General features: G+C 43.4%; 1 protein-coding gene across 1 annotated transcript; it reads left to right on the top strand.

Annotated features, from left to right (window-relative positions):
- Positions 1–307: 307 nt before the first annotated feature.
- hivep3a (HIVEP zinc finger 3a) lies at positions 308–11184 on the top strand. Its single transcript, XM_076157066.1, has 6 exons — positions 308–4219; positions 4386–4549; positions 7005–7162; positions 7254–7328; positions 7659–8263; positions 9837–11184. The coding sequence occupies exons 1-6, from the start codon at positions 344–346 to the stop codon at positions 10434–10436; spliced, it is 5478 nt and encodes a 1825-aa protein (XP_076013181.1). The 5' UTR covers positions 308–343; the 3' UTR covers positions 10437–11184.
- The last annotated feature ends 1692 nt before the right edge of the window (positions 11185–12876 follow it).

Here is a 12876-nt window from a genome sequence, read left to right as displayed (position 1 = left end):
TATTCAACTGATATTTGGAGTGTATGGGATCAGGACTGGCTGAGTGCATGATGGGACACTTAACGTCAAGATGGCAGAGGACTTCTTTGGCAGCACTTGACATGTTGCATTTGCTTTCTTTGATGTCTCTACTTGGTATCTGATGGCATCATTCTGCTTTAAAACAATACAGTCACAGTGAAACAAGCGATAATTAGGAAGCCGGGTCAACCAAGATGAATATAGTTTGGTAAAAATTCACCCATATTAAACCCGTTACTCATTTCATGATTTGGCTTGAACTCTGTTGCCTGGCGCAGGCAGACGCATCCCACGTCTCTACCTGAGGCTGTTCTTTAATTTTATGGAGGCCTTGCATAGTCGCCTGACGACTGGGGAGCAGTCCGGAGGTGAAGAGCATTGTCAATCAGAGTCTCCTCAACAAGACACTCAGCCTAAGTCTCCCTCCCAGCACCATCATCAACAGCAAACTGGCCCTCAGAAGCCCCATGACACAGTGCAGCAATCCAAACAGTTCAAGAGACAGCATCCTGAACGCAAACGTCTCAGGCACCAACGGCAGAGCATTGACTCAGAAGCAGCAACAGAGGGCAAACATGCTGAAGCAACTAAAGCGTCAAAAGCAACTAGAGCTTCTAGTCTGTCACAGGAAGTCCAAGCTCTCTCAGCAGCCGGTCCCACCCAGTCTAAACCAGAAATCCAGGAGGGAACCCCAAAACAGAAACGGGAGCGCAAGCCTCAGAGACCTGGCAAATATGTCTGCACTTATTGTGGCCGTGCATGTGCAAAGCCTAGTGTCCTTCAAAAACATATCCGCTCCCACACAGGAGAAAGGCCCTATCCATGTGCTCCATGTGGCTTCTCTTTTAAGACCAAGAGTAATCTGTACAAGCATCGCAAATCACATACCCACAGGGTGAAGGCAGGCCTTGCACTTGGGGAGCCAAGATCTTTTGAGGAGCCAGTCACTGAGTCAGAAGATGAAACCAGACAGCTATCATCATCATCTTCCAATATGGAAAGACAAGGCAATGTAGCCACCATCAAGACTCATGACATAGACAGGCCTAAAGATGGCAGTGGAGGAATGAATGACTCCTATGCAGTGAAAAAAAGACTTGCCATGCGTCTAAGTAGAGGAAAACCTCTCGATTCATCTGATGATAAGTCCTCGTCCCTTATTCTAGGGAGCAGAGGCAGCACAGAATCTGGCTATTTCTCTCGCTCTGAAAGTACTGAGCAGTCACAGGACAGTCCCCCAAACACAAGTGCCAAAAGCTATGCAGAGATCATCCTTGGCAAATATGGACGTCTCGGACAGCTACAGAGGATGTCTCATCATCATAATCAGCAGCCCTCTGGTCAAGAGGATAAAAGCATCCCATTCACAGTGCCCAAGAAGCAGGTCATCGACCATATCACCAAACTCATAACCATCAATGAGGCAGTGGTGGACACCAGTAAGATTGATAGTGTGAAACCAAGGAGATTCTCTCTCTCTCGAAAGAATAGTGCAGAGTCTCTAAAGGGTTCATCTATAAAAGAAGCACTTAACAGTCCCAAAGCTGGAGATTTGGGCTATAAAAATAGTGGCTCCATAACTATGGGGGTTCCGTGTGAAAAATTTCACCACCAGTCCCTACATGCAGAGCAGCCAGCAAGCCAAACACCCACTGCCCCACTGTTGAGAAGTCACTCCTTGCCATCCGCAGCTAGCTCATTTAATGCCTCCAGTGGCAGTCCCAGTAAATTTCGCATAAGTCAATCATTTGATGAACGTCAGCCAGGTATGCAGGCATCCCGTCGCTATGGGATGTTAAGACGGCAACCAGCTATTGAAATCCCACTCGGTGCTGAACTTCCCAAAGAAGAACATAAGAGTTCTCATTCATTTTACCCTGACAGCTTAACCACTGTGCCTGACCACAAGCAAAATCAACCACAGCCATATGAGTGTGAGGTCTGTGGCACAGGATGCAAAGATTGGGAAGGTTATAAGACACACAAGCAAAGCTTGTGCTCAGCACATCATCCCATAAATGCAAGTGAGGTGGTAATTAGTCAAATGGAGTGCTCTCAATTAATCAACCACCCTGTCAGAACAGGGACGTCAGCATTGCGCAAGAGAAGGAAAGAAGAGAGTTTTGAATTTGATGACCCATCATTTACTGCATCTTCAACACCCTCTCCTTCCATCTTTTCAGGTCAGTGTAGAAACGAAAGCAATGTAGCTTATGAGAGTCCCAAGCGACCTACATTGCAGACCTGTTCAGTTATTCAGCATACTAGTTCATTTGAAAAACAAGAGTCTTTGTGCATGGAAAACCAAGGCAAGGAGACGGCAAAGAACTCTCCACCACATGAAGAGTATCAACAGGTGCCTCAGAAACAAACACAGACAACAAAACTAACAACTCGAAAGCTAGTTCGGCAACACAGTGTCCAGGTTCCAGAAATACTGGTGACAGATTCAAACATGAGCGCAGAGACCACAATAGAGTCAACACTGGTGGCAAAACATTTAGAGAAACTTGATGAGTTTCAGTGGCCACAGAGAAGTCCCTCTCTTGCCCAGCTCCCTATTGAAAAGCTTCCTCCTAAGAAAAAACGATTACGCCTAGCAGAGGCAGCTCAGTCCTCAGGAGAATCCAGCTTTGACTCTATATCCCTGCCCCGTAGCCCTAGCCAAGACAGTAGTGCATCTTATGCATCTAGTCGATCTACATCCTTTGAAGAATCAAATAGACCAGACATGGAAATAACAACATCAGTAACCCCGCTGAGGAAATCTAGAGCTCCTCACATGTTAACTGTCCCTGGGGTGCATCAGCACAGAGAGATGCGGCGCTCAGCCTCCGAGCAGGCTCCTCATGACCCACAACAGGGAATCCTAATGGCTGAGACTCGCAGCAAGTCCTTTGACTATAGCTCTCTTTCCCCTGAGCGCTCTGCAGTTGGCTGGAGAGAGAGAAGAAAATGTCTCCTCATAAGACATTGTACTGTCAAAGATCCAGAGGAGGAGGAAGAAGCGCAGTCTAACATACCCAGCCATAGTCCTGAGCCTGTCATCCCCTGCCAATCTTCCAAAGCAAGTCCAGGGTCTTTGCACTGCAAAAAATCCCCCAGCTCTCCTGTATCAAGTAACACAGTCTTACAGAATCCATCAAGTTCACAGTGCAAAGAGACCTTTTCTCAGTGGAAACTCAGTCAGAATATTCAGTTAACTGGCAGCACAGAACTATCCCTTACTCATGGCCCATCTGTTGAATCTTCAACGAAAGAGTCCTCACAGACTCATACAGGGCAGCCTCCAGGTGTCTCCGTCCAACTCCCTCAGTCATATCCCACACATGGCCCATCAGGGGCTGCCAGAGCTCACTACCTTCCCATATCCACAGGGCTGAAACTACAAATCCGCTTACAACATGATGATGATCTTTCTAGGGTTCACGTGAGTTCCTCAAATCTCCCTCACTCTCTCCCTAATATTACCTCTAGTCTGGAGTTACTGAGACCAGTTGCATCTCCAGCAGTAGCAGTACGTCTCCAGACAGTCACCCTCACCCCAGCCTGTGCAATATATACCACATTGTCTCAGTCAAGCTCTGTTAGGCCACAGGAGGCTGTTGATGCTGTTGCACTTACAGGTGTCCAGGGAGGCGAATACAAAATACATACGGACGTAGATCCAGATCATCAGGTATGGTCTGAGGATGGGCAGAGGTTGTCAGGCTCAGGTGGAAGCAAGAGAATGCTCTCCCCATCGAACAGTGTTGAACTTCTCAGTCCAGAGTCACAACAGCAGCAGAAAAGAGTAAAGGAAGAAGAGGAGAGGGAGGTGGGGTGTGCCAACAAGGAATTGGACACTCAGGTGCTCAAACGGGAGAATCTCTTACCTCTACCCGGTGCTTGTTCTGCCATCACACAAGTTAGATCGTCATTTCCAAGTCTGCTTTCCAACACCTCTAATAGCTGGTGCTATTTGAATTACATTAAACCAAACCCTTCAACTTTGGATGAGCAGAAGCCTTCTGTGTATTCATCATGGTCTACAAGCGGCCATGATCCCAACCCTCCTGGCCTCTCCAGTAAGATAGCTATGTCACTGCTGCACTGTAAGCAGAGGATCAGTCCCTCCATCTACACTATGTCTACTATGTCAGTCGACACAACTTTATCAGAGGAGCAAGGGGGAAACCAAAGACCATGCTCCACGGAGGTAATTATGAGGATGAAAGAACATAAAAATCTATTTAATTGTGCTGAAGTAATTTCAATTGGTTAAAAAATCAATTCCAGATGTTTAAACATTTTCTGACGGAGCAAAATACAGAGATAAATCTTCCCAAGTTGTTTGTAAATTTGCCCATGTCTCTCGAGTGTAGGGGTACAGCAGTCAGTCCTACAGCAGAGAGGGAACAAGGAAGGAGCAGCAGACACCAGAGGACATCAAGTCATTCAAAGAAGACGAGGGGAGAAACAAGGAGGAGGAAGCACACTCATGGTCCAGAAATAAACAACCTTCTGAACCTTGGATTTCTGAGAGAAGGTAAGTGTAAGATTATGACGTTCATGTCAGGTTACTCAGATACCACAGTGTGTTTGGTTTTATACCCACAACATTAAAAAAAGTTTTCTACAGTCATAAAAGTACAGAAGAAGAAGTTTTCCAGGCACTGAGATTTTTGTTAGAAATTATGGAATATCCCAAAAGTTTTGAAAAGTAATTTAAATGTAATATGTATCTTAGTCTCGACAAGTCAAGGTAGAACCAGGGTACTAAAATCAATGAAGATGTTTTACCTCAAATCCTCAAAAATGTATCATCTTGATAAACCAACAAGTAAGCTAGCTGGCTAGCTTGTAACTTAAATTAAGCCAGGCTAGCAGCAGAAAAACATACATTTTGACTAGAAAACGACAACACAGGATGCTGGGTGTGTGTCGCTCTTACAAGTGTGTAATGTAGCGCATATGTGTCACAATTACATTACATTACATTACATTACGATCATTTGGCAGACGCTTTTATCCAAAGCGACTTACATTACATTACCACCCTTCGCAGAGGGGGGAGCAACTGTGGGTTCGGTGCCTTGCTCAGGGGCACCTCAGCAGGGACTCGAACCGGCAACCCTCCGGTTCCTAAGCGGAAGCTCTACCCACTGAGCTTGTGTAATAAGTTTACAGTGGCATAGTAGTTGTAAAGTTGTTTCAGTGGAAAGGTTATGGAAAAGTCATGGAAAGGTTTTGGGTTTTGATTGGCAAATAAGTGTAGAAACCCAGATTTTTATCTAATGCACCTCTTCACCTGCACTATTCAAAGGCTTACGTCACATTCGGCATTAATGTTTTGGAAACTGTTGACTCTCCAGCATGTTGGAGAGGCCAAGGGTTGGCTGTCTGCACCAACAGAGCCCCGTCTGTTGAGGGGATGAAGCCAGGACGCTACCTCGCTTCCTCCACCCCTGCAGAGATTCATTTATACCAGCCGTCACAGCCATTCACAATGTAGCGGCAGCAAGTTTAATTCTTTTTTTAATACCGAGAACAATTAATTGCTCCGGAAGTCTAGACGTATGCACGTTTGTAACATTTTGCATTAAAAGCATAGGCCATTTCAAATGTTACTAATAGTTTATTGTTTCGACAGGTTGATGCTTTTTATTTGTTACAGACACACGAGTGGGAAATGGCCAGAAGGCACCCCGACGTGTTCCAGGATTAAAATCAGAGGCTGAACAGATTTTGATTGGTGGATTTTCTTGCCCTGAGCTAAGCCTGTCAGGCATCACATACTCATAGTCTCAGCATGAAACCCGGTCAAGCAAATGATTTTATTTAGATATTAGTCTATAGGTTGTCCTTGGTTTGTAGCTGTTGGAAATAGACTTGGTGTTTGATTTAAATTTTAGTAGCATACTACATGTAAGGTGTGAGGCTGTTTGGACACACTCATTAAGACTTTGGAAAAAGTTAAGGTGAAAATGCTCAGTACTTAATTTATTCATCAGAACAATCACTGCGGTGATCTCATGTAGGGGAGTACAGAGAGCTGCCATCTGTGTGTTTCTTTTTTGGTTCAGGAATGTGGTGTGTGTTTGTTTGTGTGACTTTGATGTGACTCATGTTCATGCACATCTAAAGAATTGAGTCATCTTAATGTCTGATTGCGGTTCTGTTTGTGGGATAAAAGCTGAAGCAGCAAGGTAGTCACATGTTTCCATTTCCTTGTTGGTATGGAGGAAAGGGAAAGGCAGATCTCGATTCTGAATGGATCCAGGATGTTAAACTTTGAGTATAACTCCCTTTTGACCAGGAATATACTACACTGGTGTTTCTCTTTCATATACTCCAAAGTTTTGCAAGACTGTAAATGCCACCATTTATGATAGATGCCGAGTTTATCCAGCCGTGAAACCTGTAGTGAAAATAGCCGAAAAAACAGCAGATTATAATCAGAATGATTGTTTGTCGTAGGAATGTTTTCATTTTCTGTGTTTTTTCATGCTTATTTGGAGCAGCAGCTGGTCTGGGCCAGGGTTTCCCTCCCTCTATGCACTGTTTTTATTGGCGGGCCACAGCAAACCATGGACCTTGGGCCACATCGTAGGCTACCCCTTGTTTGGACTCGGTGGTGGTGTGAGCTGTGATGGGGTTAGAAGGCAGTGGGTGGGGGTAGGTCTGGTTTTGGCCTAATGAAAGCTGCTCTGTTGAAGCTGAAGTGGGCGCCTCGCTGAGGGACCCTCAGTGTACATGGAGGGATGGACCCCAAGCCCAGCTGCCACAGCATGAGCTCACTTGTGTAGTAAAGGCGTGTGCCAAACAGATAGTGTACTTACGCTGGATAAATAAAGAGCTGCTTACAGGTGCTATAGGGCCTGTAGCCTGTCTGTCAGCTCCAGTTACTCTCATATTGATTGTGGCTATCGTTCTGAGAGGAGCAGAGTCAATAGGGAGAACGCTCCGAGAACTGAAACCTCTTGCTTTCTTCACACTTACAGATCAAATGAGAAAGGAGGAGGAGGTAGAGGGCAGTGTGAATGTAAGGATTGTGGATTCACCTGTAAGAATCTCACTGTGCTGCAAACATGCACCCAACTGTCCACAGAAGCGCCACATTGTGACTGCACACACTGTAACTTAGTGTGCAAAGCCAAAGGTAAGGATAGGTGATGACATAACTATTGAAAACCAGCGTGTGATTCTTCTGTTCGCTGTAACACTGAGTTTCCTCTTTTCCTATTTTACAGAAGGCCCCCAAAAACATGTGACATCTGAGGCGCACGGAATAGAAACCTGTGGTTCCTCAGACAAGACAGATGAAGGTATGCTGTTATTTATTCAGGCAAGTGTGTACATTTGAGCGTTTTCATGTTTTGTCCTTGAGGTTCTGTTAGGTCGGTTAGAGTTCATTGTGGGTTTTATTCTTGCTCTGATCTCGTATCTCATCTGTCCAGCTAAGATTTAATGCTTAATAAGTGTGTGATTCCAAACAAGGGGGGGGGTAACAACAAGGAAATTCAGCTTAAGAGGTCACTCGTTCAATGGAATTATTATTGATTTGACTTAATCCACTGGAATCTTGAAACAACTCACATTACTTCTTAATCGAAAAGAGCTCCAGTTAACTCAATCTGAATCTTTCCACCTCCCAGGAGTCAGTGAGGAGTGCTCGGTTCCCTCAGATAAACAAGATCATCAGTATTCTGATCTGGGCAAAACTGGAGATGCCGAGGATGAGAACGTTGAGAACAAGGAGGAGAAACTCGATGAAGACAACAGGTCTGAGGTAGCTGATCCATCTTACTCCGCCTCGTCTGCTGATGAGAATCCTGCTCAACCAGGGGGCCAGATGACTGAGTCTCAACCTAGCCAATCTGACGTACTTACCAAGGATTCTGCCCAGAAGAACATAGCAAGCTCCGCCAGTACCAGGAGGGCTCTCTTTGCTCGCCGGCGTCTCAAACCCTCGGCGTCGGCATCTCCGGGAGGCTCTCCGTCGCCGAGCGGTCAATCCACGACCGCGAGGAGTCAACCATCTCCAACTCGCACGCCTTCTCCCTCTCCTTGCCCGCGCTCTCCTCTCTCCTCCCTCACCCCTTCCAGTTGTCATGTCTCCACTTCTCCACTGAGACCAGCCTCCTCCATTAGAGTCCAGTCCCATGTCTCGGGGTCCCCCGGGTCCCCAGGCTCCATATCAGGCACCTTTGCTCAATGTCAAAACTATCACCCAAGGGAGAGACCTGCTACAGCAAGACTGGTGAGTTACTGTCACGCTTTCAAATCAGCACAGTACAGCAATTATCTGTTGTTTGATTCCCCTTTGCTGTAAAATTCCACCAATTCTTTCCGTGTATTTCCGTTTCAATCCGTCACGGCGCTCGGTTTTTGTTGTGAGTATAATTAATACCGGTCAAAAACGTGGCTTTTATTCAAACAACGTTCACTCACCTGAGACTTGAATCGTTCCCTGTTGGTTCAGTCGACAGGTCTAAATAAATCAGCTTTTCAATCACAAAGCTAATCTTGTGTGGTGCAGTTAAATCCCAGGCAGTCAACACGGAGAGAACAAATATAGATAGGCTGGTACATATGAGGTTATTTTAAAGTCACATTTATTGGAAAAGGAAGGAAAGGCAATCTGTTGTTTTATATCACTCAAACCAAGCCTGCAGCTCTAAAAAAGCTTAAAATAATGCAGGAGGGCTCCCAAATAGACACGGCATGTTTTCCCTGGGCAGCCGCTGATAAAATGAGGACCGGGCCCGTCGTTAAATACCAAAGATTGAAACCACATGTCAGTGACAAAAACAACGTTGGTGAATCTCTCACCCCAACCCTAATAAAATAAATAATGTGTCTTCTCACAACTTGTGGTTATGTTTTGGCTTAACCACACACCTCTTCCTCTAGTATATAGATCTCGTAGGACATAGACACGTCTGTTCGTATGTTAACTATAGCCGTAAACTGCATGGGTTGGGGAGGGTAAGTATTTTTCCATTCCTTATATTGTATACGTACAATACCTTACATTTGTATGAAGTATAAACTCAGATGCCTGTCTTTCTTTATGTACTGATCTTGATACTTATTAACTACCATGAAATAATTGTATATGTTTACATTAAAGTAAGAGGGAGCCAGAGGGTGTAATGCCACCAGGTGCAGAAAGGGAGACAAAACCTCTCCTAAGCGGACAATTTGGCACAATCTTTTACATTTACCTGTTTGGGTTACACACAAAGAAATGCCCGAACAACTGATCTAACTACAGAATTTAAGTACTGTAATGTTGTAATTTTAATGAAGTAATGTATGAGCTGTGTTGACCTCTATAGGTGACCCGTATGAAGTGCAACCAAAGCCTACATCTCTGATAATATTCACATTTTCACAACACAGAGGCAGAAGACATTAGTTAACAAACCAAATCGACATTATTTCACTATCTTATGATGATGAGGATGATGATGATGATGATGATGATGATGATGATAATAATAATAATAATAATAATAATAATAATAATAATAATAACAAACAAATAGTATTGTTATTTTTATTTATATTCTTAATATTTTCTTTTTTTTTATTATTTTCTTTTTTATTACTTTATTATTATTATTATTATTATTGTTATTATTATCATTATTAATATTGTTATACGGCACCTTTCTCTGACTAAAGGTCAAGCTTTCTAAACTTATTTGCTTTGTGTTATTAAACAAAAAAAATAGTTTGCTATGTTGTGATATGTGTGCAGGTGCATTGACTTCATTTACCCAGAGGAGCCATTAAAATAAAAGTTTTATATTATTTTACTCTCACAGTTTGTGGATGAGGTCGGTCCGACCTTCATCACCCCCTATCCCAGTCGCACCCGGGGAGCCTATAACATCCTGAGTCACCTTCCCTTGCACTCCCAGCAGCCGAGCAGAGCTCCAAGCCTTCTCATTCCCATTGGAGGGATTCACATGATTCAGCCTACGTCCTACCTTCCTTTGTACAGCCTGGTGAGCAGCCCCGCACCACACACAGCAAACCCATTTCCCACAGGGATGGAGCGGGGAGAGAGCTGGAGAGCCAGACTAAACACTCCTCCAAAGGGTAGGTTGTTGCTACAGCGCCAGGATACTCTTCAAGAGGCTGAGCTGAGCAACCAAACCAGCCTGCAGGGTCCAGTGACTACGGGGGAAGCATCCGGGAGGAGCCGCTCAGCCGGTCTCCTGCACAGGGAGGGTTTACGCGAAGGACGCTTCAGCATCCGAGAGCTGCCGAGTCCCGGGACAGAGACAACAAGATGGTCACCTTCGGACACTAAACCAAGCACTTTGTACACGGAGGCTACAGATGCACATGTAACAGAGAGGTGTGTTTACCCCGACACCTCCCAAGGCCAAAAGACTCCTTCCTCCCAGACACAACTCTGATAGGAGGGAGGAGTCTGAAAGGGAAAGTGCAACAAAAGACTTCAGTCTGAAAACCAAAGGCTGCACCGTACTCTGGTTTGGAGAATGAAGACAAAAGGCAGAGAGCACTACAGCACCGCTTCTGAATGACGCTGTTATGTAATTACATGAATAATATATAGACACTATGTTAGATATGCAGTATGTTTTGTAATTCTTTTTTTACCCTATTGTTTGATGTCATTGGTGTTAATTTATTTATGTGCTATTATGCAATTCTGTACTATAAGCATAAGCAGCTGGAATGAAAATAGACAGTTTTACTCAGTTCATCTTTTACCTATTAACTCCTTTGACAGCTATAATATAATATTGCTGTGTTAATGTACTGTATCACCAAAATTGATATAGAAAGGTACTATAAATATTTATTCATGCCAACCAGTATTTTGAAGTGCAATTTATGTCGAGGTTGTGGTTTTGTCATTCTTAAAGGCTGTGATTATAATTTCTTTTTTGCCAAATCTTGATTTTAATTTTTTTGTTTTTGTTTTGTTGTTGTTTTTTGTGTGTTTGAGGAAGCAGGGTCCCCATCGCCTCCTTTTCTAATATCTTTAGAAAGTGAAGTTTCCAATCCAGATATTTGCAATGCACTGATAAAAAAGATTTGATATGAGGTAAACCTGTTTCACATACATGGTAGCTACAGTGCAATTTTTTTCATAAACAGATACATGTATTTTTGTGTTGTTGCTTTTATAAATGATACAATCACTCTGTCATTTTCATGTTTACCATTAAACTTCTCATTTTTACAGATTTATATTAAAAACTTGGTTACAGTGTTTGATTTTTTTTTACACATCCTATCTTCAGGGTTGGCAGGGTTACTGAACTTTCAGGTCCAGACAGCAAGCTATCCCCCTCTGCTGGGAAGCCTCAGTACTGAGCTTCATCTCATCAGAGTGCATGACAAATTTTACAAAAGTTACCTTGTGTGTGTACAAAGAATTACACAATACACTGTCTCCTCTAAGAAAGTCTTTGGATCAAATCTGACAGGGCCCTTCCAGTGTTCGCCCCATATATGCGTGTATTACCTCTAGGTTCTCTTGTTTCCTACAAACAAATGAGTTGCAATAACTTATTTGGCTATAGGAGTGAATGTGAGTGCACTCTAGGGTCACCCTGCCTCTTGCCCCATGACCCCTGGCAGTGGCTCCAGCATATTTTTTGTCAAATGAGCTTATAGAACATTGGATATTTTTGAACTGGACAATTCCAAAAGGTTTTCAAGAATTTGGAATGAATTTTGTAGCGGGAAAAATGTTTTGTGTATTTGTAAACACAGTTTGTTCTGTGGTACCATTATGATCAGTTAACTATGATGAAAAAAGATCAAATAGTATCTGAAATATGTTCAGGTCTGTATGGGCTTTAGCACCTAAACATATCTGAGTACCTGCTGCATAGATTTTCTCCCCATCAGTTGAAAGTTTAGTTCCTCTAACATATGTATTTTTCAAAATTTGAGTTGAGCTAGGATATGAGTTTGTTTGCGCCTGGGTCATTTGCTGCACTTACTTCTTCCACCACAAGATGTCAGTGTATCCTCACTAGAACTGCACTGACCTCGTTTACAGTATGGGGCCCAGTCCTCCATGAGCCCCGATCCTGCAAGGCTTTCCATCTTCCATCTATAATTGCTTGCCAAGTTGCGTTCAGTAACCTGGTATGACATTAATTCTGTTCATATTCTTAGAACGTCATACTGGAATCTATTAAGCATTTACTCTGATGTGTTCTCATGTCAGCTGCAATATTGAACAAGATAGGATTTACAAAATGAGCATTTTGACAAACACGTTATAGCAAGTAATGATGTAATCCAGTCTGATCACCAAGACCCCAGTTCACAATTGTGCCACTTCATGATAATTCTGCTCACTACTTACAAATGAAACCTGTGTAAGAGCTCAAAGAAATGGGAAAATCTCTTGGAAAATTAGTAATATGTATTCGAAAATTATACTATTCTTGTAGTTCTTAATCACGACAAATGTTTTAAAAAATTAGCTGTATGACAACGTGGATTCAGCTGATTGTGTGTGGTGGGTCTAAGCAGGCTTACAGAAAGAGGATCACTATCAAAGAAACTGCCACTTTATTCCACAGGTATCTTTTATTCAGTAATTTCAATGTACAATTTCAGGAGCAGGGAGTATAAAATGAATAGTTTTCTCTTGTGTGGTGAGAGAACAGTGCCTTAAAAAGCACAAGCTTGGCTAAACTTCACTCTTGGCAGCGCAGCAGAAAGCTCATGTGAGAGATGGGAGCATCACACAGGGCGTCGGCTTACTTTGAAATGGCTTCATCCATACCAGATTGTGTCATGAGCTGAGCAACGTTCGTCTCCAGCCCATCGATGCGCGTTCCCATTTCAGCTAGTGAGAAAGTTAGG

Source organism: Genypterus blacodes, unplaced genomic scaffold (genome assembly GCF_046128005.1).
Source record: "Genypterus blacodes isolate CSIRO-AG114 ecotype Tasmania unplaced genomic scaffold, CSIRO-AGI_Gbla_v1 ptg000072l_1, whole genome shotgun sequence".
Lineage (NCBI taxonomy): Eukaryota > Metazoa > Chordata > Actinopteri > Ophidiiformes > Ophidiidae > Genypterus > Genypterus blacodes.
Note: the sequence above shows the minus strand (reverse complement) of the source record. Positions and strands in the feature narration are given on the sequence as shown.

Excerpts from the sequence above, each read along its gene's own strand:
- hivep3a (XM_076157066.1), top strand. The coding sequence starts at position 344 with ATGGAGGCCTTGCATAGTCGCCTGACGACTGGGGAGCAGTCCGGAGGT. Across the intron at positions 7,329-7,658 it reads CTCAGACAAGACAGATGAAG|GAGTCAGTGAGGAGTGCTCG; the intron begins GTATGCTGTTAT and ends TCCACCTCCCAG. Across the intron at positions 8,264-9,836 it reads GACCTGCTACAGCAAGACTG|TTTGTGGATGAGGTCGGTCC; the intron begins GTGAGTTACTGT and ends TTACTCTCACAG.